Source organism: Chaetodon trifascialis, chromosome 2, assembly GCF_039877785.1.
Source record: "Chaetodon trifascialis isolate fChaTrf1 chromosome 2, fChaTrf1.hap1, whole genome shotgun sequence".
In the NCBI taxonomy this organism is placed as follows: Eukaryota; Metazoa; Chordata; class Actinopteri; order Chaetodontiformes; family Chaetodontidae; genus Chaetodon; species Chaetodon trifascialis.
In genome coordinates, this window is record NC_092057.1 from 10,541,973 (window position 1) to 10,564,003 (window position 22,031).

Below are 22,031 nucleotides of genomic sequence, written 5' to 3' on the forward strand. Positions count from 1 at the left end.
AATATGCCAAAAAGGTTTTCAGTGAACAGCCCTACTAACTCCTGAGTTCAGGTGTTTCAGCCACACCCACGGCGAACAGGTGCATAAAATCCAGCATTTAGCTGTGAAGCTCCATCGACAAACTTTTAGGACTGGCAGCGTAACTCACCTGGTGAAGCTGCATCCTTACTGCAGCGACTTAGGTTCAGTTCCAACCAGGCGACCCTCTCCCTTTCCTCTTTCCTGTCTCTCTTTAGCTGAACTCTCCAATAAAGGCAAAAAAAAAGGACGGCTCTTAAAGAGCCCAGTGACTTTAAACTTGGCACTGTCTTAGGATGCCACCTTTGCTACAGTTCAATTCATTTAACATCTGCCCTTCTAGAGCTTCCCCGTCAACCGTAAGTGCTAATAGTGTGACCATGCAAACTCACAAAGCAGGGTCAACACTACCTGAGTGTCAGGACCTTCCTGGTTGTTTTTCAGGGTTTAGGTGAGGCCCCTTAGTTCCACTGAAGGATCTTCTTAAGGCTACAGGATCCAAAGAAATTTCAGCAAACTGGACACTTCTAACTTTGCACAAAGTGAGGTTCATAAATCTATGTAAGATGAGTTTGGTGTGGAGTAACTCAATTGGCATGCACAGAGCCCCAACCTCAACCCCACTGAACACCTTTGGGAGGACTTGGAATACCAATTGCGAGCCAGGCCATCTCATCCAAAATCAATGCCTGACCTAACAAATTTTGGCTGAGTGGGCACAAATTTCTACAGAAACACCTTCAAAATGTTGTGGGAAGTCTTTCCAGAGGATTACTGACTGTTAGAATCGCAATAGTAAACCAAATATCTCTGGGTTTGTAGTTGTTGTGAATAAAAAACAAGCATTTTAGTAATCTGGGGGAATTTACATTTCATATTGGTGGATATTTTAAAAACAGATTCCAGTATTTTTTAGATTAAATATATTCAAAAGTCTGTATTCCTACACTTTCAGCTAAATAAACATTGAAAACCACATATGAGTATCTGAGGAAGTCATTGCCCCAACGCTGAAAAAAAAACGTCACATGATAACAGCAAGCCATCTCCATGACAACTGAGCAGCTCCATCTACTGAGCGAGGCTATGTGATGTGGTTGAAAGCAAAAGTTGGACCTTATGTTGATTTATTGTCGTGAAGGGCTCTGAAAGGCTGGCACGTGGATTAGGACATACATAGTTTTCATGTTCTGAAGAAAAATGCAAGGGGAGCTTTCGGCTTGGACACCTTAGTGACCTCAACATTTCTAAAATCCTGGTTACGGCCTCGGTGAGGCCTGTCTAAATCTTTATTTTCTTACATTTTCTTTCAATGATAAGGGTTATTAATATAATGTAACAATGAATCTTGAAACATTTTCATACTTTCAGACGATTTCTTTTCAACAACCATAGAATAACATTCAAATAGAAAAATGATGCCACTCACCAATGTTTATTTTTCTTCTTTTTTACTGAAAACGCTGAGCCAGTAGCCAGCTTCAGGGTTCTGAGAAATAGAATGAGCAAAATACACCTGGGCATTTCAACAAATAAAACTGACAGGTAGAGACGAGTCATGGCAGATATACACACTCTGAGGCAGGGCACTGTGGGGAAAAATGAGGCATCTGAATATAACCTCATACCCAGCTCATAAACTCCCAGAACAGTAACAAATTCACAAGATTGTTATGCTTATGCAAATAAACTCCACATTAGTTTTCTCTTTATTTACAAAACTTTTCTCTGGTATTTTTTATTTTCTAGGACAGCATAAGTGCATTAATTAATCATAAGGACTATGATGAAGCATACGCTAGACCCTCAAGAAAAAGACAATTTCTGTCATTTTAACGTTAAAGATAAACAACATTTTTGCGATCTTTTGCTTTCAATTCCAATGAGCTATGTGGAATAAAACAGTTAAAATCAGCTGCTTGTACTGTAAATTGCATTTCTAGAGATCATTTTTTCTTTGGTTTATTTTTCTCTATTCCTGTCCAAATGTAAACAGCAACTATATGTAGTGAAATAATGTCGTGTAAGAGCAACAGACACCAAATTACCTACCACCAAGAGCCTCCACGGACCACAATGCAATGCAACTCAGCGCCGCAGCAAGCTAGCAATGGTCATATAATTTTAAACATTCTTATCTGAAGGTCGGTTTGAGGCATTCTGGGAAGTGTAGGAATCACGACCACAAATATTACCTGCAATGAAATCCGAAACTGATATCTAACGGAAGGTGGAATTTTTCCCTTTTTCGAGAAACACAAAGCAGCAGGACACTGTCACACTGTACCCACAACACGGATGACCGTGACCTACCAGTTTCCCATTGAAGAGAGGTCTGATATTGTGAGTTTTTGTCCATTGAATGTTAAACAAAGGTACAATCCACCATGTCAGAGGAGTGACAACAAAAGAAAGCAGTGCTACTTTTTCCTGGCAAGCACAACGGGAGATGTCTGTGACCTGATCAGTTAAAGACGACCTGTTGAACAAGGTGATGCTGGAGACTGTGATTGTCATTCAAACCAGTGACATTTGTAAATCACTGTAGGAACAAAGAGGGACATGACTGCGGTTGAGTCAACATGAAATAATAGAGGGAATAAAACTACTGTCACACGTGGGGTCAAACTCTCTAATATGTTGCACTTCTGGACAGGTCGTCAGTCAATCATAGGGTTAACAATGTCAGACTAATGTCTAGTCCACACATACACAAGTATTTTTCAAACAGGCTTTTTCTTCCTTCATTCTCAGAAAAAAATCCTGTCCACGCAAGCACTGTTTTAAAAAAATCTCTGTCCTAATGTAAGCGCAAAAAGACAGACCGAGCACTACCAACAGGTGCCAATATAACCCTAACCAAGAAGGCATGTTGGCCAATCAGAGGCCTGAAAAAAGCTATTACCGTTAGGCCACCTGCAGCTAGAGGTCTGACCTGGGCTTGTCCAAAAGCAGCAACACTGCTGGCAGGGTCCGTGTCGAGTGATGGATTATGTAGCAGTGACTTCAGGAGACATTGTGACACCTCTGTTTCGCAATAAAAGAAGAAGAGTAACTGTGCATTTATATGTAAATATATAAAGTCCTGTAAGCACCAGCACTATTCCAACTACGTCCACTGTTACGTGAAGTATCACCTCATATAAATAAAGGCGATAACACACTGTGGTCACAAGCCAAAAACTCTGCTTTCCATGTCTACACATCAACACTGCAAATGAAGTTTCCAAACTTCTTCACCCTGGAAGGGGTTTTCCAAAAGGTTCATTTTCCGTGACCTGAAAACGTAGTGTGTCTGTGGACAATTACCAAAATGCAGAGGAAAAGTTATGTTTTAAAAAAATACCTGTGTACATGTGGACGAGGCATAAATTATGTAAATCGAAAGAACTGAAAATTCATTCTGACCATCAGGCTAAAAATTCAGAACATTCAAAGGCTGAGATGCTTATACTGCAGTCAACAAACAAGTAAACTTCAAGCTGAGAAGTTGTGAAGGTTCCTTTAAATCTGTCCACATAACAAGCACCTCTGGTAAAACAAAACCGAGTTTTGAATCCAATTTCAAATTAATTTTATGTCTAATTTACATGAGCATTATATTAGCACTGTAGCTAACATTGAAATGTTGTTTCTTTGCAATCAGGTTACCCAATGGAAGATTCTAGGACCTCCGACATGGTGGCCTGTTTCTCTTACACACCTCTGTGATTGCCCTGCCTCTGTGTGTATATCTGTCCTGAGGGCAACTTTTAATCCAAAAACCCTCATTTTGACAGACTGGAGGGAAAAACAAGGAAACGGCAGCAAACAACAGTTGTACAAATTGACCAGTGCATTGTGTTTTAAAAGTCCAGTTCAGCAAGTTCAGGAAAATTGCAAATGAAGTTCATAATTTACTTTCTGTTTCAAACCAACGTGTTTTGCAGGTGAGAACATCTGTGCACTCCCTCTGAAGACGAGGCCGAGTCCTCTGCATCTGAACTTCTCAATGACAGTTTTCCCACCATCCAACTGCAAACACTCGTCTCTCTTTGTGTGAGTCCAAATCAAGAGACAGGCGGGTCCATCCAAGTCCAACTGGGCACAGATATTTCCAGGGACTCTGATTGGCTGATGCTGGCAGACCAGAACAGATCAGTCCTCCATACAGAAACCTAGGCAGAGATACGGGTTTCGGGAGAAGTTAGGATGAAGCTACATTCACATCTTATCACATATATTAGAAAATATATACAAATTTCACAGGAAAACATAAAACAGGAAATTCAAGTGATTAATTCTAGAATACAATATATTACAGTCCCTTTTAGATATTTTATCCTAAACCATTGCTGTTTTTTATTGCCTTTACTAAAGATGCACTTGCTTGGTTGGCTTCATAAAACGCTGCTTTAGAGATACAAGATTCTCTCCGAGTTTTTACAAGCAACTGAAGGATCAAAACCTATTTAGAGTCACAAGAAAGGTTTGCCTTCTCCTCTGTCTCTATGACAACCAGCTATTCACCCGACGGTGTGGCTGTTCAGAACAGCCATAAACACTTCTGCTTTCCCATGAGGTCGGGCAACAGTAGTAGATCCACACTCACTGGAGCTGAGAAGATCTCTGCTGCTACGTCTGCGACTCAGCCTCTTGCTCTGCTCCCACCACCCTCCGGATGCTCTTGATTGACAGGTACATCTCCTCCTCTGGGTCGTAGTAATAAAACTTACTCAGGTAGGATATTACTGGTCTGGAAAGAAAACCAAAGGATGGGGCTGTCACTCAGCATTGCATATGCTAAAGTGGCAGCATGGGACTAATTTTGCAAATACAAAGTACAAATAATTTCTCCTGAGGGTAATTTTATGCATAATTTTAAACATAACAGCACGCCCACTGTGTCTCCATCCCTCTCATCCCATAATCTCACAGATAAGGCCAAAGTCGCTTTAACACCAAAGAGGACACATTTTGGATGACATCTTGGAAATCCTGAGAAAACTTACTTTGTGTGTTTATTGTGTTATTGTTTATGGTACAACAGGTGCATATTTCAGCCGGTGGATATTTACATGATCACATGACTTGAGTACCTGGGCAGTGGAAGCTCCTGGATGTGGTCGATGCGGACGATTTGTCTGATACAGAAGCGACAGAGATGTTGCAATGACTTCACGTTGCTGAAGCGAGATACAGGATACAGCAGCTGAACCGGGGTGGGAGGAAGCCCTGCAACACACACACACACACACACACACACACACACACACACACACACACACTTAGTGTTACTGCATATAGTCTTATTTAGCATCATCTCCTATAACACACTATATTTTATTACTGTCAATAAATCCAACACAAACATGTGAAAGTATGTGTTAGTTAGTAAAACAGCTGGTCACTGCAGTTAAATGCTACTAAAAACAGGACTAAATTTATTGGGGACTATTGTCAGCTGCAGATTAATCCACATTTGTTGCTCTAAGAAGATATATCAGGTTTTGAGAAACACACTACTGGGGATTCATTCATTGTTGGTTTGTGTGTTTTCATGGAATTTGTGGGTAAGAAGAAAGATACAGAATATCTCAAGACTTGTTTTTCTAACACTAAGTTAACCAAACATTGACATTTTTGTCACTCTTAATAGTAATAAGTGATGCGCCAGGGTTTGAGGGGTGCCTCTCAGCTTCATAAATGGTCCGACCCAGGAGCCACTCTGCAGTTACCATCAACCTTTGATTGCAGGTGGGGAGACGCCACTCATTGATTTTTGCTAATCAGACCCTTTCGCACTTTCCAGCTCTCCACCCTCCTTCAGCAGCTTCTTCAAAACAAAGTTAAGACAGCAAAGCAAAGTTTAGCGTCAACTTTCAACACCCAGCATTCACACCACAATCGTCGTCGTCCTCCTGTGCCTCTCGCTCTTCCCTTATGTGCACCACTGCTCTAGATTCCAGCCTTCGCCAGATCATTCAGTTTGCCAACGCTACAGCCAAGCTCTGAGTTCGTCAGCATTTACCTCGTGCTTTCCTGAACTTGGCCTCATTCTGTGTTTGCCTTTTGGGCCCTTGTTGGACCCACCCACCACGACCTGTATGTATGCACCCTTTTAAACTGAGCAACCACATGAAGAGCGGGCTGGCCAACTGGAGCGAGAGAGATCGCCTGGTCTGAGTGAGCTGGTCGTGGGAGGCAAGACAGTGACACGCACACCCATCGGATAGGAAAGGTTACGTTCACCGAAGGAAGTTTAAGTCACATTTTCACATCTAATGCAACACGTGGAGAGAGGTACTAGATCTGCTAACTTTAGATCTAAGGCCATGAGCTGAGATTAGCGTAGCAGTGTAACAAAATCAGGAAGCTCATCTTTTACGTGAAAAGGATTTAATGATTTTGAACCCTTCCGTGTGACAGCGTCGCCAAAGGAGTTTGCATAAACAGTCTTTAACCAAGTATTACACTTTTTGTACTTTTCATTTCAATCTAAGCCTGATTTGCCTTAACTGTCACTCAAGTTTTGACCCTAAACCACAGCACTAACTACTCTTTGGTGAGGATGTTTAGTGATTGTAAATACAAGAACACATCCCAACACATACTTTGCAGACAAACCTATAACATAAACACGTGCAGTATTAGCTACGGTCGTACTTACATTGAGGACAACCCACACACAGATGCATTCTCACAATCATAAATCATACACAGGCTGAATGCAGACATACAGACATATACATTCCTCCCTCCCTCCGTCTCTCAGGCACTCCTCACTAAGTGGCAGCTCACATCCATTTTTGATCGGCTCGGGCCGTGTGCAGATAAATGACCTATATTTTACCTGGGACTCTGGAGCGGAGGAAGTAGAGGAATTTGCCGTTCTTCGAGTGCATGATGGCTCGCTCGATGAACTCCACCACCGAGTGGCAACGGTCCTCAAACTTCGGGTGGCACCACAAGCTGAACGTCCCTGGAGGCAGAGAGAAATGTTTTTTGGTTTTTTTTAAATATCACATGTAGCATTTTATCATCTATAAATCATATCCACGTTAATTATGAAACACTTATATAATTACAGTAAACACAACCATCCTGTGCTAGTTAGCTGCCTCCACCAGCCTTTACATTTGACATTCTTTGATGGTTTTTGCAGAGATTTTTTTAGTACTCAAATTCCCCAGTTGTACAAAATTATGTTCTACTCCTGTATGCATGACCTGATGAAGAACTTAATTCTTATTGGCTGAGCAGTGAAAACGGATCTACCAGGAGAGTGTAACAGTGGTGCAACATCAGAGCTGTACAGACAGGCTCTTTACTGGTTCATCAGTAACACCATCTCGAGAACATCAAAGTCTGACTTTAACTAACAATGCACTTTAATGTTGACCTCACGCTGCACATGGTGGCATAAATAGAAATTTCAAGCAATCCTGACATATACTGGCAAGTTTATTTTCCATCTGTAAGATAAGTACAGATCACAATTCTCTAGTAACCAAACGGAGGGAATCCTCATCAAAAATGTTTGTTTGTTTAAAAAAAACCCCTCAATTAATGACAGTCGTTGGGCTATATTCCTGTGAAATCACAGTGCTAATGCAGTCATCTAATCTCTTTAGCTAAAATGATATTGGATTACAAGTCATTATTACTATCAATGATCCTTCACTGTGTCTCACCCCATCACCCAGTGTCAACAGGAAATACATCACACAACAGAACAAAAGATCCCATTTCAATCCAGGAAGTTAAAATTTGAGTTTTTGCTTTCAAGTCTCAAGTCAAATCATATCATGACATGTGTAATTGAGTCTCAACTATGTCAAGCCTCAGAAGAGTCATTCCTGTGACTTCAGTCTGACTCACATCTATAGCTCTCTGGGCTGTTGTTGCTGAGATGTACACACTCACAAAGCAACTTAAATGGCAAAGTACACTCACAAACACACCAAGAAATCTTCACAGTTGTGTTTCTCCAAAATGTTTTTTTTCATGAGCTGGGATGGTTGAATAGATAATATCTGTTTTAACGGTTTTATTAAGAAGTAGGACAGCTTTTTCAAACCATAAAAGCATTAAGTCCTTCACTGTATGGAAACCTAAAAATAACGAGTACACACACACACATATTTTTCCTATACATTTGCCCAGAGTCACAACCAGTATTTCTACTGAATAAGTTGAAGGAAGAGTTTGAAAATTTTTATTAAATATGAAGCTACAGCCAGGAGCTACATAGCTTAGCATGAAGACTGGAAATGGGGGAAACTGCTAGCCTGGCAAAGGTAACAAAAACCATGTAACAGCACCTCTGCAGCTCATTAACTAACACATTACATGAATAAGCATGTTTCCCGAAAAAATAACTGGTTATTCCTTTAAAAACACATGTTTAGAATTAAGAACTGTGTATTCAAGCTAGGTTTGACACACAGCTTGTTTAGAAGACCTCAATATTTGTTAACATACAGGAGTCACGACTCTAATGTGGCGGTAAACTACCTAAAAGAAATGTTCGGTCTAAGATTTCCAATAATAGCCTTTAATTTGGACAGAGAGCCCACCATCTACAATGAGCCGATGTGTGATTATACACATGCCGAGTGAACAGACACATCTCAATACGTTGGTGCGAGTTGACTTCCTGTTGACTGCTCAGTGGTTGTTTACATCTGAAAGCCTTTCTGCCCTCGATTCCCGTCAGGCCACGATGTGTTCATGCACACATGATTGTGCTGATGTGAATGTGTTGTGTCAGTCGAGGCTGCACATCTGAATAATGAATGTGTTTCCAGGCATGAATCCATAGTTTTATAATGGTGACTCATTAATGTAGAGCCCCGTTTATGTACGTGTGTGTGTGTGTGTGTGTGTGTGTGTGTGTGTGTGTGTGTGTGTGTGTGTGTGTGTGTGTGTGCGCACGCGCGCGTCTGCCTGGTTACATGTGTATCTTCCATGAGTCACCTTGTTAGTTTGTCACACTTGTGGCGTGTGTGTAAATATGCATGTGGTGTTCTGAGAGTTATCCATGCTTGTAGTGATCTTATTGGGTGTCCATTAGGACGTGTTTGAGTTTATCCTTAATTTATGCTCTGTTGTTTCTTCATGAAGCTGTTGTTTAATGTACCTCACATTGCTGTATTGTTTCTGTTTCAGTTGTTCAAGTCCGTCCTGAAACAACAGTCAGGTGGACATTTTTTGCTCATGTTCAAACACTGTTGCTTTGTGTTGACTTGTCTTTACTCATCAGTCAGTAGTTAGTTGACCGAAAATTTAATTTCTTTAAGATTTACTAGAAAAATTACAGACACATCCCAGGCATCACAGACATATTCTCATAGAGTGAACTCCATCAACTGAGGAAGACAGAGAAGTGTTTGAAAGCTCTGGAGAAGACGGAAAATGAGCCTTGAGTCGTTCTTTAAAAGACAATATATTTTCTATTATTTTATTGGGCTTCAAAATTACAACGAAAAAACAATCTGACAGATTTTCCTATTAAAGTAAACAATTAGGTGAAGAACTATTAAAAGTCTAAAATGATCAAATGTCAAACTTAGGTAAAGTTTTTTTATCTGTGTAATTCGTGAACAGTAAATGCATGATATTGGGTTACACACATTAAATTGACTTGACTAAATGTCATGTAACCCTTTAATGTGCATTTATTTGTATATGTATGATGTTATGTGGTCAGCTTGCATGTGTGCTTAAATGTCTTCTGTGAGTCATGGTGGTGCGCCATCATACATGTGGTCTGTGTCCATATAATGTGCCTGAAGAGTTGAATGACCAGCGTATGGATGCACGTGTTTCTGTGTGTGTTTGTATGCGTGTGTGTGTTGCTGTGAGCATGCATTTGCATGCATACTTGCACACATATGCAAGCATAATGCAGGATATAAGCAGGAATGTGTGTGTGTGTGTGTGTGTGTGTGTGTGTGTGGTGGTGGTGGGGGGGTCCTTGTATTTCTATCCTGGTGAGCTTCAGACTGAGAGTGAGGACATTTAAGAAAATGAGAACATTGTGTCTGGTCCTCTGTTTCAGGGTTAAGATTATAATTAGCTTTGGGTCAAGGTTAGGTTAAGGGTGGGGGTCAGGCATGTAGCTGTGATGGTTTGGGTTAAGCTATAATTCCACCTTCCTTACAGGCAGAATGACTGAGCCGACTCTGTGCATAAACTGTGACTGCACATCTTGGGTGATTTCCAAACATTGCATATAATCTTCATGGTGTGGATATTTACACATTCTTCTTTTGCAGTACTCGTTTATTTTTTTCTTACTGTGCTTCTTGTGATCGTTATGCACCAGAATCCAGAATACCAGGACAAATTCCTCATATGTGAAAATCTTCTTGTCATACTGATTCAGATCTGTTGGATGTCTGTCGTTTATCATGTGTATCTCTCGTCAGCATCTGTCTGAGTTTGGCAATATATTATTTCAGAGTGTTCATGTGTGTGCGCGCGTTTGTGTGTGTGTGTGTGTGTGTGTGTGTGTGTGTGTGTGTGTGTGTGTGTGTGTGTGTGTGTGAGACCTGGTACTTATCATGTTGTGGAGACAAAAATCTGTTTACACAGTCACATTGTGGGGACTCACCTGCCTTATGGGGACAAAATGCAGGTCCCCTTAATGTAAATCATTAAATTTTAGGGTGCAGAATGAGGATAGGGTTACGGGTTAGGTAAGGTTAGGTTAGGTACAGGGTTAGGAACAGGCAAATAGTGGTTAGGGTTAGGGTAAGGCTCCAGGAAATGAATGTAAGTCTATGTAATGTCCCCACAAGTGATAAAAACACAGCATATGTGTGTGTGTGTGTGTGTGTGTGTGTGTGTGTGTGTGTGTGTGTGTGTGTGTGTGTGTGTGTGTGCGCGTGTGTGTGTGTGTGTGTGTGTGTGTGTGTGTGTGTGTGTGTGTCTCTCTCTCTCACCTCGATAGTGCTCCATACGTGTGTGGTGTGTGACTCCCTGTGACCTGAAGCTGAGGCTCAGGATGTATCGGGGGTCCGAGCTGTCTCGTACCAGGAAAGATCCGTCTGGTTTTCCCTTCAGCTTCATCTCTGCGTCTTCCCAGTTCATTGGACCCCAGTACCAGCCACACTAAAGAGAAACCAACAAAATCTTCAGCAGTCCTGCAAGCAGCCTTTTACCCCCCTAGTTGTTCTAACTTCCAGGTAAACACATAAAACACCAGATGATTCGTTAGAGTCTTTATTACATTATCTCGTCTGTGACCTGTGAACATTTCTGAGTCACATCAGATTTCAACTGCCATGAAATTTTTTAACAATGAAGACAACAACTCCCATGATCCCACGCTATCACACAATTTCGTCAAAATACTTATTATTTCTGAGTACGTATTGCTTTTATTAAGAGAAATTACATAGTGTGCGTTTAAATGAGAAAATGATGGGCAGATTCATCTCAAAAGAAAATAATTAGCTGCAGCGATTCAGCAAGGCATCATGAGCCAGCCAGCATGAATGCAACATACATACAGCAACATATGATGAGTGTACGATGTAAGAAATTCTCCACAATGTGAGTCTTACCTTCTCCAGCTCTCTCAGACTTGCGGTAAAGTTGCTGGCTTCAGACCGCCGCAGGGCGCACAGCATGGGGGGTGGAGCCTGTCTGGAAGGGGGTGGAGCATCAGCCGGCGATGGGGCTGAATGAGGAAGTGCCCGGAGGAAGGCGTCTAAATCAGGGAAAGAATTTTAGAGACATTGAAGTTGCTGTGCAAAGCATTTAAATTCTCTTCACTTTTCAGTATAAGTAAATAAATAATGGCACAGCTGTCATACATATATAAAATGACAGCATGACGCAGATGACTCATCAGCCCACTGCTTCTTGTCAAACATGTTGGTCGTGAATGTACTATTGACTTTTTATGTCTTCCACACCAGAGACTCTGTTTGTTTCATTCGATCTACAGTGGCACTCACTTCCTGTTTAGTGCCAGGAAGCAAACATGTAGCTTCACCAGCATGTCTTACCATTGAGGCTGAGACTGTGCTGGATGGTGGCGTGGGAGGGAGGAGGAGGAGGAGGAAGAGGCAAGGGAAGGGACTGCAGGGAGGCGCCCATAACACTCACTAGGAAAGGCCCAGGCTGAGGGCCGGCTATGTCATCTGGAGGAAAGACAGGAAGGAGACAGGAGAGGAGAAGGAGGAAGGACGGAGGGAAGGAGAGAAAACAAGAAGAAAGAAAAAGTGTCAAGATGGGATGAAAGAGAAAGAAATAGGCAGAGGGAAAAGAAAGGAACCATAAAAGAAGGAAGGATAGAGTTTGTCAGCACCTTAAGACAGAACGCCTCAGTCCATCAAATCAAAAGACTTCACCTTTAAGTATTGGCCAATAAGATTCCTCTATTTTGTTTGTTTACTCAATGTCTCACTTTTTTATTTTCATTGTCAACTAATTGAATGAAAAGACCAAAACCAACAGTGAATGTATCTCCTAACAAGTCCTGTGTGTGTATCACAGTCTGACAGATCTTCTTCCTCTGAGCCATAGAGCTCCACTGTTGTCCAGAAAATATTAAAAACACATCAATGAGCACTGGCTGACATGTTTCTTCATTACCATGAACACACACGCTGTACTTTATTTAGACTCAACCCCACATGCACTGTCCTGCTGTCACTAATACTCTCTATAGAGCACCAAATGTGGATTCATCCGCCGCTGAAAATAGTCCCCAACAAATGCACTATTTCCTGCTCTTTGAGTTTCATTTGATAAAATGGACATTGGGCAGCTGATTAAGAAAAATACTTCTTTAAAAGGAAACTATGTATTTGTGAGGTGTTTTTAAAAATGTCTGTCTTCAGAAGGAGCTAATGGGGTTGGAGCTGAGAGCCACAGACAGAGTAGAGAAGTCAGACAACACTGACAGACACATTGTTGGTAACGTTAACGACCTAACAATCCGTCTGCTGCATATGTGGGTCAGAAAATAAAACCCAGCTCAGAGCAAAAATATGCATTTGAAAGGTAAGAGATAACCATCAAATTATTTATGGGGGACAAAACTGGGCTAACATTTAGAATACATTTCCTACATTTGACATTGTTTAAAATTAATTTCTTAGATACTCGTGCATTGTTTTTAGTGCTTTTGGTGTTGAAACTATTGACATAAAAACTGTCATCCGTTAACCAATACAGATGGTTGCATAACCTAAGAAAAAAATAAAAAATAGGACAAATGTACTTCTAAACCCAACAAATAAATAAAGAGAGACAAGAGACAGATTGATTTCCTGTGAAGAGAGGGAGATTGTTTTTCTCATCGATTGAGTCATTGCACTCGGATTTCAAATTAAATCTGTAGTTTGCTGCTGACCTTTCAAAGCTTCTCCAATCAGATTACAGCAGATTACAAAAACTTGTCCGTGTCCATTTCCAACAATGCATGACAGAAAACAAAATTAATATGTGTTTGACTTAGACAGAAATATGAAGAGAAACTGCCAGAACTTCCTTTTCATCTAAATGTAGACGGGCTAAAGTAAAGCAATCTGTAAAGCTTATAACAGACAGTTTGGCTTCATCTGCTTCCTTCTTACCATATTTACTATTTATCATATTATATCAATGTGTGTGTGTGTGTGTGTGTGTGTGTGTGTGTGTGTGTGTGTGTGTGTGTGTGTGTGTAGAATGAACAAGGTGAGGCAGACAGGAAGGAGAGAAAAGTACCTAACAAACTGAGACTTCGACGTGGAGGCGGGGGAGGCGTGGGAGGGTGTGGCGTGTTTGCCCCTCGCCGTGAAATATCCACGTCCACCAGGGAAACAGTCTCACCTGAGACCAGAAAAGCAGCAGAAGAGAAAAGAAAGGAAGGGAAAGAAAAGTGAAATAAGATGCTGACACCAGAGTGAGGAAGAGTAAAACAGGCCCTGCTCTGTGTATCAGTGATTGTGTGTTGTTTTTTCTGTTCTGCAGAGTGCCATTAACGCTGCACCAGCCAGGACGTTTATGGAAAATTACACCCAGCTAATCAGCCTAAATCACTGCAATAAAGAGAAACATCCTATCCCCGCTAATTGAGATGCTGCAGATTCACTGTTTACCAAAGTGAAATTCTGCAGTTTAGGACAGTTACTGCCAGGGAAAGAAACAAACTCAAACGTAGAAGCCAAATCCCCACTGTCTCCTAAACAGCAGAGAGAGCTGGACTCACCCACTTATATCTCTTCTTCTATCTTCGCTTTGGTTCTGAAACATCACAGGCCGACTGGGTTGGTAAACACAAGCATGCTGTGCACATGACTTCTGGGTTTTGAAGTCCCCAAGATTTAAAACGACTCACCCTTTGCTCCTGTGGGGCCACCAATATGAAATGTTGTCTGGCTTGTGCAGCTTTAATGTTTCTGTCTAATTGGTAGTTAGAGCTGTGCAGAGCATGTGTTCATTAAACTATAAAAAACTACAAAAATCATCATATTCAAGAAGAGGATTTAGCAAATCGGAGATGTGCAAGCAATGTGGGACACGAGAATGTACTTCTGAGCCCTGCGGAGGTTGTGGACCGTTTCTCATAAAGTCAGCGAAATCATTTTTGCCAGATGGGCTACGGACCTCCTCACCCCTCTTACCCATAGGCCTTTTGTGCTAAATCCTGCCTTATCTTGTCTGGTGCACCAGTTACAGAGTCTGACTGGTAAGAACAGCTAAAAGTTGCAGCTTTAGGAATGTGAAGTTGAAGTTCTGCTTGATTTTAAATCAATTTACTCACTTTTCATTCTTACAAGTTTGAGGGAATCTTTCAACATTTTGGGAAACATGCTTATTTGCTTTCTTGATTGACAGCACTGTCATGTCTGTGTGTTAAATATAAAGCTACAGCCAGCAGCTGGTTAGCTTAGTTTAGCGTAAAACAAAAAACATCTGCACCTCTAAAGATCACTGATTAACAATTTAAAATTCACAATTTGTTGATTTCATTATTTCTTGTATGGATTAAACAAACAAGATTCATAATCTGAGCTTTACAGGTGCTGGTAGTTATCTTTGGACAGAGCCAGGCTAGCTGCCCCAGGTTTCCTGTCTTTGTGCTAAGCTAAGCTAAGCTAAGCTACACTACACTAACTAAGCTAACCATCTCCAGACTCCAGTTTCATATTTAACAGACAGTAGTGTCAATCTCCTCATCTAACTCAGCAAAAACTAAATACCTGTTTTGTTTTGTTTTGTTTTGTTTTGTTTTTTAATATGAAATCCACAGTGACTCAGTTAACAGTGACATAGCTAGCTAAACCAACCAATGTGTCAATAAAACAGTGTATCAGAAACTGCTAAGAGCTGACAGCTAGCCTTGATTAAAAATAAACTCAATATAGGCCCATAATAAAGTGATTATCATAATTATTACTCTTTTTTTATTTACGTAAATCCCACACTGGTTTTTCTGTTAAGACAAAAATGAAACAATTTTGAGAAGTTTGGTTAATTTTGTTGCGTGGATAAAAGGGTTTAGCTTAGCACAAAGACTTAACACAGGGGAAAACGGTCGACATCAACAGTGGAAAAAAAAAATAAAAATCACATTCAAGCAGCTCCAAACATTTTTAAATACACGTATGATCATGTTAGCTAACAAGCTAGTCAGACATAAACCCTCAACTCACCTGAGTTTTGGTCAGAGCTCAGAAAATGTGGAAAATTAGCAAACTGCAGCTCTGTTGTTGGTCAGTATATGAGCTCCATTCTGAAGCTGACCATTGGAAGGTTTCATTTTCTTTTTCCTCACAAGTTAAACAAAACAGGGTGTATACATACGAACGGGTTTGGAGTTGCTAAAGGCGACATCTGCAGAAGCTAGGTTAGCAGTTTCCACCTTCTTCCAGTCTTTTGCTATGCTTGGCTAAACACAGCTGAGCACAGACATGAAACTGACGTCTATCATCTTGACTGACTCCGAGTGGGACACTAAACAAGTGTGTCCCGAAATGTCTGTGCGCGTCCTTAATGTCCTTAACAAACCAGCAGCAATGAAGTGAAACAACTTCACAAACGTGACGCAGGAGCTACAGCCTGTCATCACTGCTCTTATTTGAAGTCAAAACATATCGATTGCAGCTTTAAACTTTCAAATATAGTCTATGTAATCGCCGATGCAGCTGTGCTACCCTAAAATATAATTATGTAAACAAACAAGACCATGTCAAAATGACAGAATGATATCTCACAGCGCTTCAGCTTCTCAGTGAAGGGACCGATTCAGTGTATCTCAGCAGCAGTGGAGGAAAAATAATTCAAAAGTTAGATGTAAAAATAGCAATGCCATAGTGTAAAAACACTCCAGTCTTTCAGTAATATTGTTCTAAAAGGTACACAATCATTTTCAGTAAAATGTACGGAAGCATCAAAAGTAAGATTACTCATTATCTTCTTAGAAGGGAGGATGCACAAGACAAATGTACTTTCTGCAGTCAGAGCCATTGGTTAGAATTCATAAACACTTAAAAAGCATGCCTTGTTAGAAAGTGCCCAGCATTTTCTATGTGGGTAGAGCTGGAACTAATTTCTAATTATACTGTTGGCCGATTTATTTTATGACAATCCATCATATCTGAGTTCATTATATGTTTTATATTTAACCTGCTCAGTAACTACAGCTGTCAAATAAGCGTAGTGGAGTCCAAGTGTAAAGGAGTCAATTAAAGTACAGTAAAATTGAACTAAATAAAAAGGTGCTCAAACAGAGCAGTTATTCTAATACAGCAGCCCGGCCTCTTAAGAAAAACAACCACAATTCATCAATGGATATAAATGTGTCTGATTTGAGATCTTTTTGCAGATTTTTCCAAGCACAACAAATCTATCAAAACTCGTGGTGCATTAAAAAGCAACCACTTGGAAGAGCATTGCTGGACACACAAGAGTAGAGAGGAATAAGCTGATTAATCGTTTAAGGAATTTTCCAAGAAAAAAGAGCCAAACAATAGTGACAACCCCACAATTGTGAAGACAGGCTGCTTTTCTTTGTCTGGTGTGATAATAAAGCCATTTGAGGACATCGCCTTGAGCTTTAGGGAATTGTGATGTGCATTTTTCACCATTTTACAGATGCAACTATCAACCGATGAACTGAGGAAATAATTGGCACATTAATTGATAATGAAAATAATCTTTTGTTGCAGTTCGGCTGGAGAGTTTGGACTGCAGTCCTGTGTGCTGAATGGAGTGTCAGGGGGGGCTTTAGCCCAGAAATGAAAGCATATCTGAGGGAACTGAAGTTACAACCGAAGCAGCGCGCAGCCCTTACCAGTGAAAGCAGAGAGGGAGGCAGAGAGGGAGGCGGGGGAGAAGGCACTGTGGGCCCTGGTCAGTCTGGGCTGGCTGTGGCTGCAGGACATCATCAAGAAAGGCAGAAGAAGAAGAAGAAGAAGAAGAAAAAGAAGAAGAAGAAGAGAGGGGAGTTAGAGTGCAGAGGAGAAGCATTAGTAGCTGCAGAGGTTCAGAAAATTAACTTTTCAGTGTGTGTGTGTGTGTGTGTGTGTGTGTGTGTGTGTGTGTGTGTGTGTGTGTGTGTGTGTGTGTGTGTGTGTGTGTGTGTGTGTGTGTGTGTGTGCAGTTTTGGGTCCTGCAGCTTTTTTTTCTGTTTGATGCTCTTAGCTCTGGCAGTCAAGACTTCTGAAGCTATGTTTTTTTAATCATAGCCTTCCTTCAGTGTGCTGCTGTGAATAATGACTAAGCAGTGAGTCGGATGGAGGGTGACGAGCCACAAAGGGTTGAAAAATCTCTGCATTTAATGACATGCGGCAGTAAAAAGTTCTTGAAGGTCTGAGAGAAGTCCAATAAGCTGCCAGTTGAGCTCATTCAAGCCATTAGAAAACAATGACTGCCCAGCTTGTTAAAAGGTCCACAGCAGCGTAGAAAAAGCTTGGAAAGGAATCAACATGTCTGGGCTCTGAATGAGTCTCCATCAGGGCACGAAACAGTGACTGGATGCAAAATGTGTTGCTGCCTTTAAAATACTGATTACTGTTCAGATCTGTGTGAGGGTTTTTTTTGCATGACTTTCAATTTTATTTGAAAGCTTGAGCTTTTCAGTTTCTGTCCTTAAACTTACCGTATTTTGGAAAATAATCAGATTCTTTGACTTTATTTACAACTTCTGATATGTTAGCCTGCCTCTGAACACACCTGTCAAGAGACACTCGAGAGCAGTTTATGTCCAAATCTTAAGACACTTGTGGTAACTGGGTTTAACACTGTTGATTCTGCAGTGTAACGCTAGTTCAGGTCTTGGCCTCGATTGCTCCCCTGGAAGGATTTTCCATGCGTCATTGTGCACAGTTGGTTTGATCGTGTTCTCAGTGACTATATGGGACATGAGAATATTACATTGTAAGATTAGTCTTGGAGTGTTTAGCGCCATGTGGAGTTACTCACCTGTCCGTGTCCTGCTCAGGACCAGCAGTGCTCGCCATGTCCACCAGACTCCCGGCAGAGGATACTGAGTAGGTCACCGAGGGCCTCTTGTCCAGCAGGTGATTGGAGCCGCTGCAGCTTTTTGTCCGGAACAGTTTACTCAGGCGGATCTTTAACGAGCCCTTTTTGGACTTCCCTGTAACTTTCAGCGTCTTTTCCCCACCCGCTGCCCAGCCTGTGGGAGTCCGTGGCGCACTGGCGCACCGCTCAGGCCGCCTTCTGGGTGTCGACGCCTGGCTCGGGTTTGGACTGTTGGCCCAGGGTGAGCTCTGGACCGGCGTAGGTGACGGTGACGTGGCGGAAACCGCGGCGACAACCTCTGAATCCCCTGAGTTCACCTGCGAGATCCGACTGGATAAGCTCCCGTGGAGGCTACACACCTGCGCGCCAAGGTGCGCTGCTCCCGCTGCCTCGGTCCCCGCCGGGGCCAAACCCTCCACCTGTCTCCTCAGCTCCGCCTGGAAGCTGCTGATGGAGAAAGCCCCCGACATTTTCTGGACAATTTCCCTTTTCCGGTTGAGTAAAAACTCGCGGCGTCCGTTCTCATCATCAGTCTCACTCTCCGGGCACTCGTCCATGCCCAGGCCGGCCACGTCCCCGCTCCCCAGCCCCTCCAGTACTAACAAAGCATCGCTGGTCTCGGTCGGGTCATCCCCGGGCTCTACACCCCCTCCTATCGGCCCGTGTGCACCCTGACACGAACACTGCGGGAGCTCCCCTGCCTTAAACAACATCTTGGGTACCGCACCAACCCCCAGCTCCCCGAACCGTCGGGCCAGCTCAAACACGGCTCCCTCTCTGTCCCCGGTGGCGCATCCCCATTTAGAGTCAATCACGGTGAGAGGGTTGGACCTCTCCGACAAGGGCCACTCGGGTGGGGTAGTGATGAGTCGATGTCGGCGGCACAGCTCCGCAGCTCCCTGCATCTCGGCGGAGACCGGCGGATGCGCTCCCCATGTCCCGTCCAGCAGGTTCTGCTGCTGCTGAACGCCTCCGGGACTCAGGGTGTTGTTATTGACAGTCGGGACGGAGCAGCCAGACCCCGGGCTCTGGTCCAAACCCAGAGCATCCCTCGGCTGATTCCGACGGTCTAATTCTAAAATCCCCTCTCCGTTCCGCATTATATTGGAGAACACCAGCAGCTGAGGCCGTAGGCCGGGGCTGGGAGCGAAGTCAAAGCCCTGGGCCTCCATGGGGCTCTGCGGCGGAGGAGGCACGGACAGCGGAGCTCGGCTCTCCGTCACCCCGGTGTCAGGTGCAGCCGTGCCTTCCCCGCCCGGCTGGGCTTTGTTCAGGCGGCTGCTGGGATGCTCGAGGCCCGCCGTCGGATCTCGGCTGATGTCCAAGCCCGCTTTGACGCTGCTGTGAGCCAGGACCTCCTTCCCCAGCCCTGCCACCACTCCTCCCGGCGGCAGATTCCCGTTTTCTGCGTCCAAGCGGTCATCCTCGGCCGCGGAAACCAGGCGCATCAACACGAAATCGGGCGACATATCTTGCGCGTTGTTCATAATTATTCCTCAGGATCGCGAAATGAGAATTATGAGGCGATCTGCTCTTCACATAGCTAACCGCGGAGATCTCGTTCCTATAATAAAGAAAGGGCCAAGCCGCTGCTGCCTCCCATAAATAGGCTGTGAGCGAAAAAGCAGAAAAATATATGAGCCGATTTTTTCATCCTCCTCCTCTACGACAGCGCAGCATCCATCTGTCAAATATCGGAGAAATGAGCGCAGTTTGCTCCCGGCAGCAGACGGACCCCTGGGTCAGACATGCGGTCTGATCTGAGTAGAATAAAAGCCAGCAGAGTCTCCGGTCAGTGACCACAGTCTGCCTCTGTGTTCCCAGCCAGGCCCCACCCGCTCCTCCTCCGCTCAGCCCATAACAGCACTTTATGAGCACCGATGATGAGAACTATAAATTAGTCTGTGGCATTTTAATATCAGACGGCTACCTGATTCAGCCCCACATGTGAGCAGCTGATTTCTGTTTTCATTCCTTATAAGGGGACAAAGAGAAAGAGTCATAAAAACACAGAAGTCTTATAATATTCTTATTCATTCAGGAACCAATGGAGAGTAGTGTTTCTGCGGTGCTGCTGCAGGTTCACATTTTCTTGGTTTACTTTATGTTTTATCTGCAGTGTTCCCATCTTATATTTCTGATTCCTCTGTTTTCTAACACAAGGGCAGTTTCGAGTCTAATTTTTTATATTATTGACAGCAAATGCAATGCAAAGCTAATTTTTTTTCTGTAAAATAAACATCTTTTAGATTAATTCAAAGATGCATCAGAGAATATGTATTTAGTGAAATCCATGTTTTTCATTAAAACTGATCCTGTGAGGTCAGTTAATGCTGCATATATTAAAGGGGCGCTTCACCAATTTTACATATAAGCACATTTTCCTTGTCGTGAGGAGAAAAGTGAGAATCCTGAGTCAAGAAGATAACCCTGATGACACCACCAGAAAGTCTGTGCTGACCGTGCAGAGTTTGAAAGACCGACCCTGTCTCCTAGAAATTACATCTATATACAACTAAGAAATGGTGGTGACCTTCCTTCCATTTAAGACTTACATATTTCCTCAGTAAGGAAATGTCACTACAGATCCATCAGACCCAAACACAACCTGTTCCAACTTCTCCCCTCCAGGAGGCGCTACAGAGCTCTGAGCACCCAAAACAATCAAAACAGGCTTCTGCACATAGGCCCTCACTGTGCTGAACAGTTAAATCAGTCATACAGTGTCAATAACCCTAAAACACGAAAACATCCATTTACTTACACATATACACTCCATACAGACTATATGTTTTATAGCTTATATACACTGTTTTTAATGCTGCATATAGACGTGTATATATTGCAGATGTACATAAGCACATATGGGCCTGTGTGTGTGTGTTGTCCAAATATCTGCAGTGAGAAAGGTTTGTTTAAGATTCATTTGTGCTCATCAAACCATCAAATCGGCCAAATCTAAACTACAAAGAAACCCGTTTTAAGTTCTCTCTCAATATAAAGAGCCTGGTGTCTTTAATGTGTAAAGTTCAATTTACACAAAAGAAACAATTTGGGGAACGTAGCTCCTCTCCAGTATAGTACAGTTATAGACTCACAAAAGTGCATGTGACACCACTGGTGTCAAGTAGTTGTGGTACATTACAACTACTTGACACCAGTGGTGGAATGTGAGTAGGTGCTGCTGGTTGGACTAAACAAACATTGTGAAGGTGTCACTTTGGGCTCATTGTGAGCACATTTCTCACTATTTTCAGAATGTTTACAAACCCAACAATCAATCGATTCATGGAGAAAATGATCAGCAGATGAATGCAGAATGAAAAGACTCATTAGTTGCAGTCCTGTGCACAATAGTTCAAAATGAGCTCCCCCTCCACCAACTCCAACAGTAAAATCCTGCTTTTACATGAATGCATTAGTCAGAATAATCTAATGTCATATAACAATAGAACAGTCACAGGGGACATTTTACTATATTGAGTACTTTTACTTTGAATACTTGAAGTACATTTTCCTGATTATACTTACATACTTTTACTGAACTA

The 22,031-nt window shown here is 42.4% G+C and overlaps 1 protein-coding gene across 1 annotated transcript; it reads right to left on the minus strand.

Annotated features, from left to right (window-relative positions):
* Positions 1-1,434: 1,434 nt before the first annotated feature.
* On the minus strand, positions 1,435-20,242 carry socs7 (suppressor of cytokine signaling 7). The gene is made up of 10 exons (XM_070988519.1): positions 18,424-20,242; positions 17,294-17,373; positions 13,723-13,827; positions 12,018-12,152; positions 11,571-11,716; positions 10,947-11,115; positions 6,851-6,979; positions 5,097-5,232; positions 4,610-4,753; positions 1,435-4,175 (listed from the first exon to the last, which is right to left on the minus strand). Exons 1-9 carry the CDS (start codon positions 19,968-19,970, stop codon positions 4,633-4,635), a joined length of 2,568 nt encoding a protein of 855 aa, XP_070844620.1. The 5' UTR covers positions 19,971-20,242; the 3' UTR covers positions 1,435-4,175; positions 4,610-4,632.
* Positions 20,243-22,031: the final 1,789 nt, after the last annotated feature.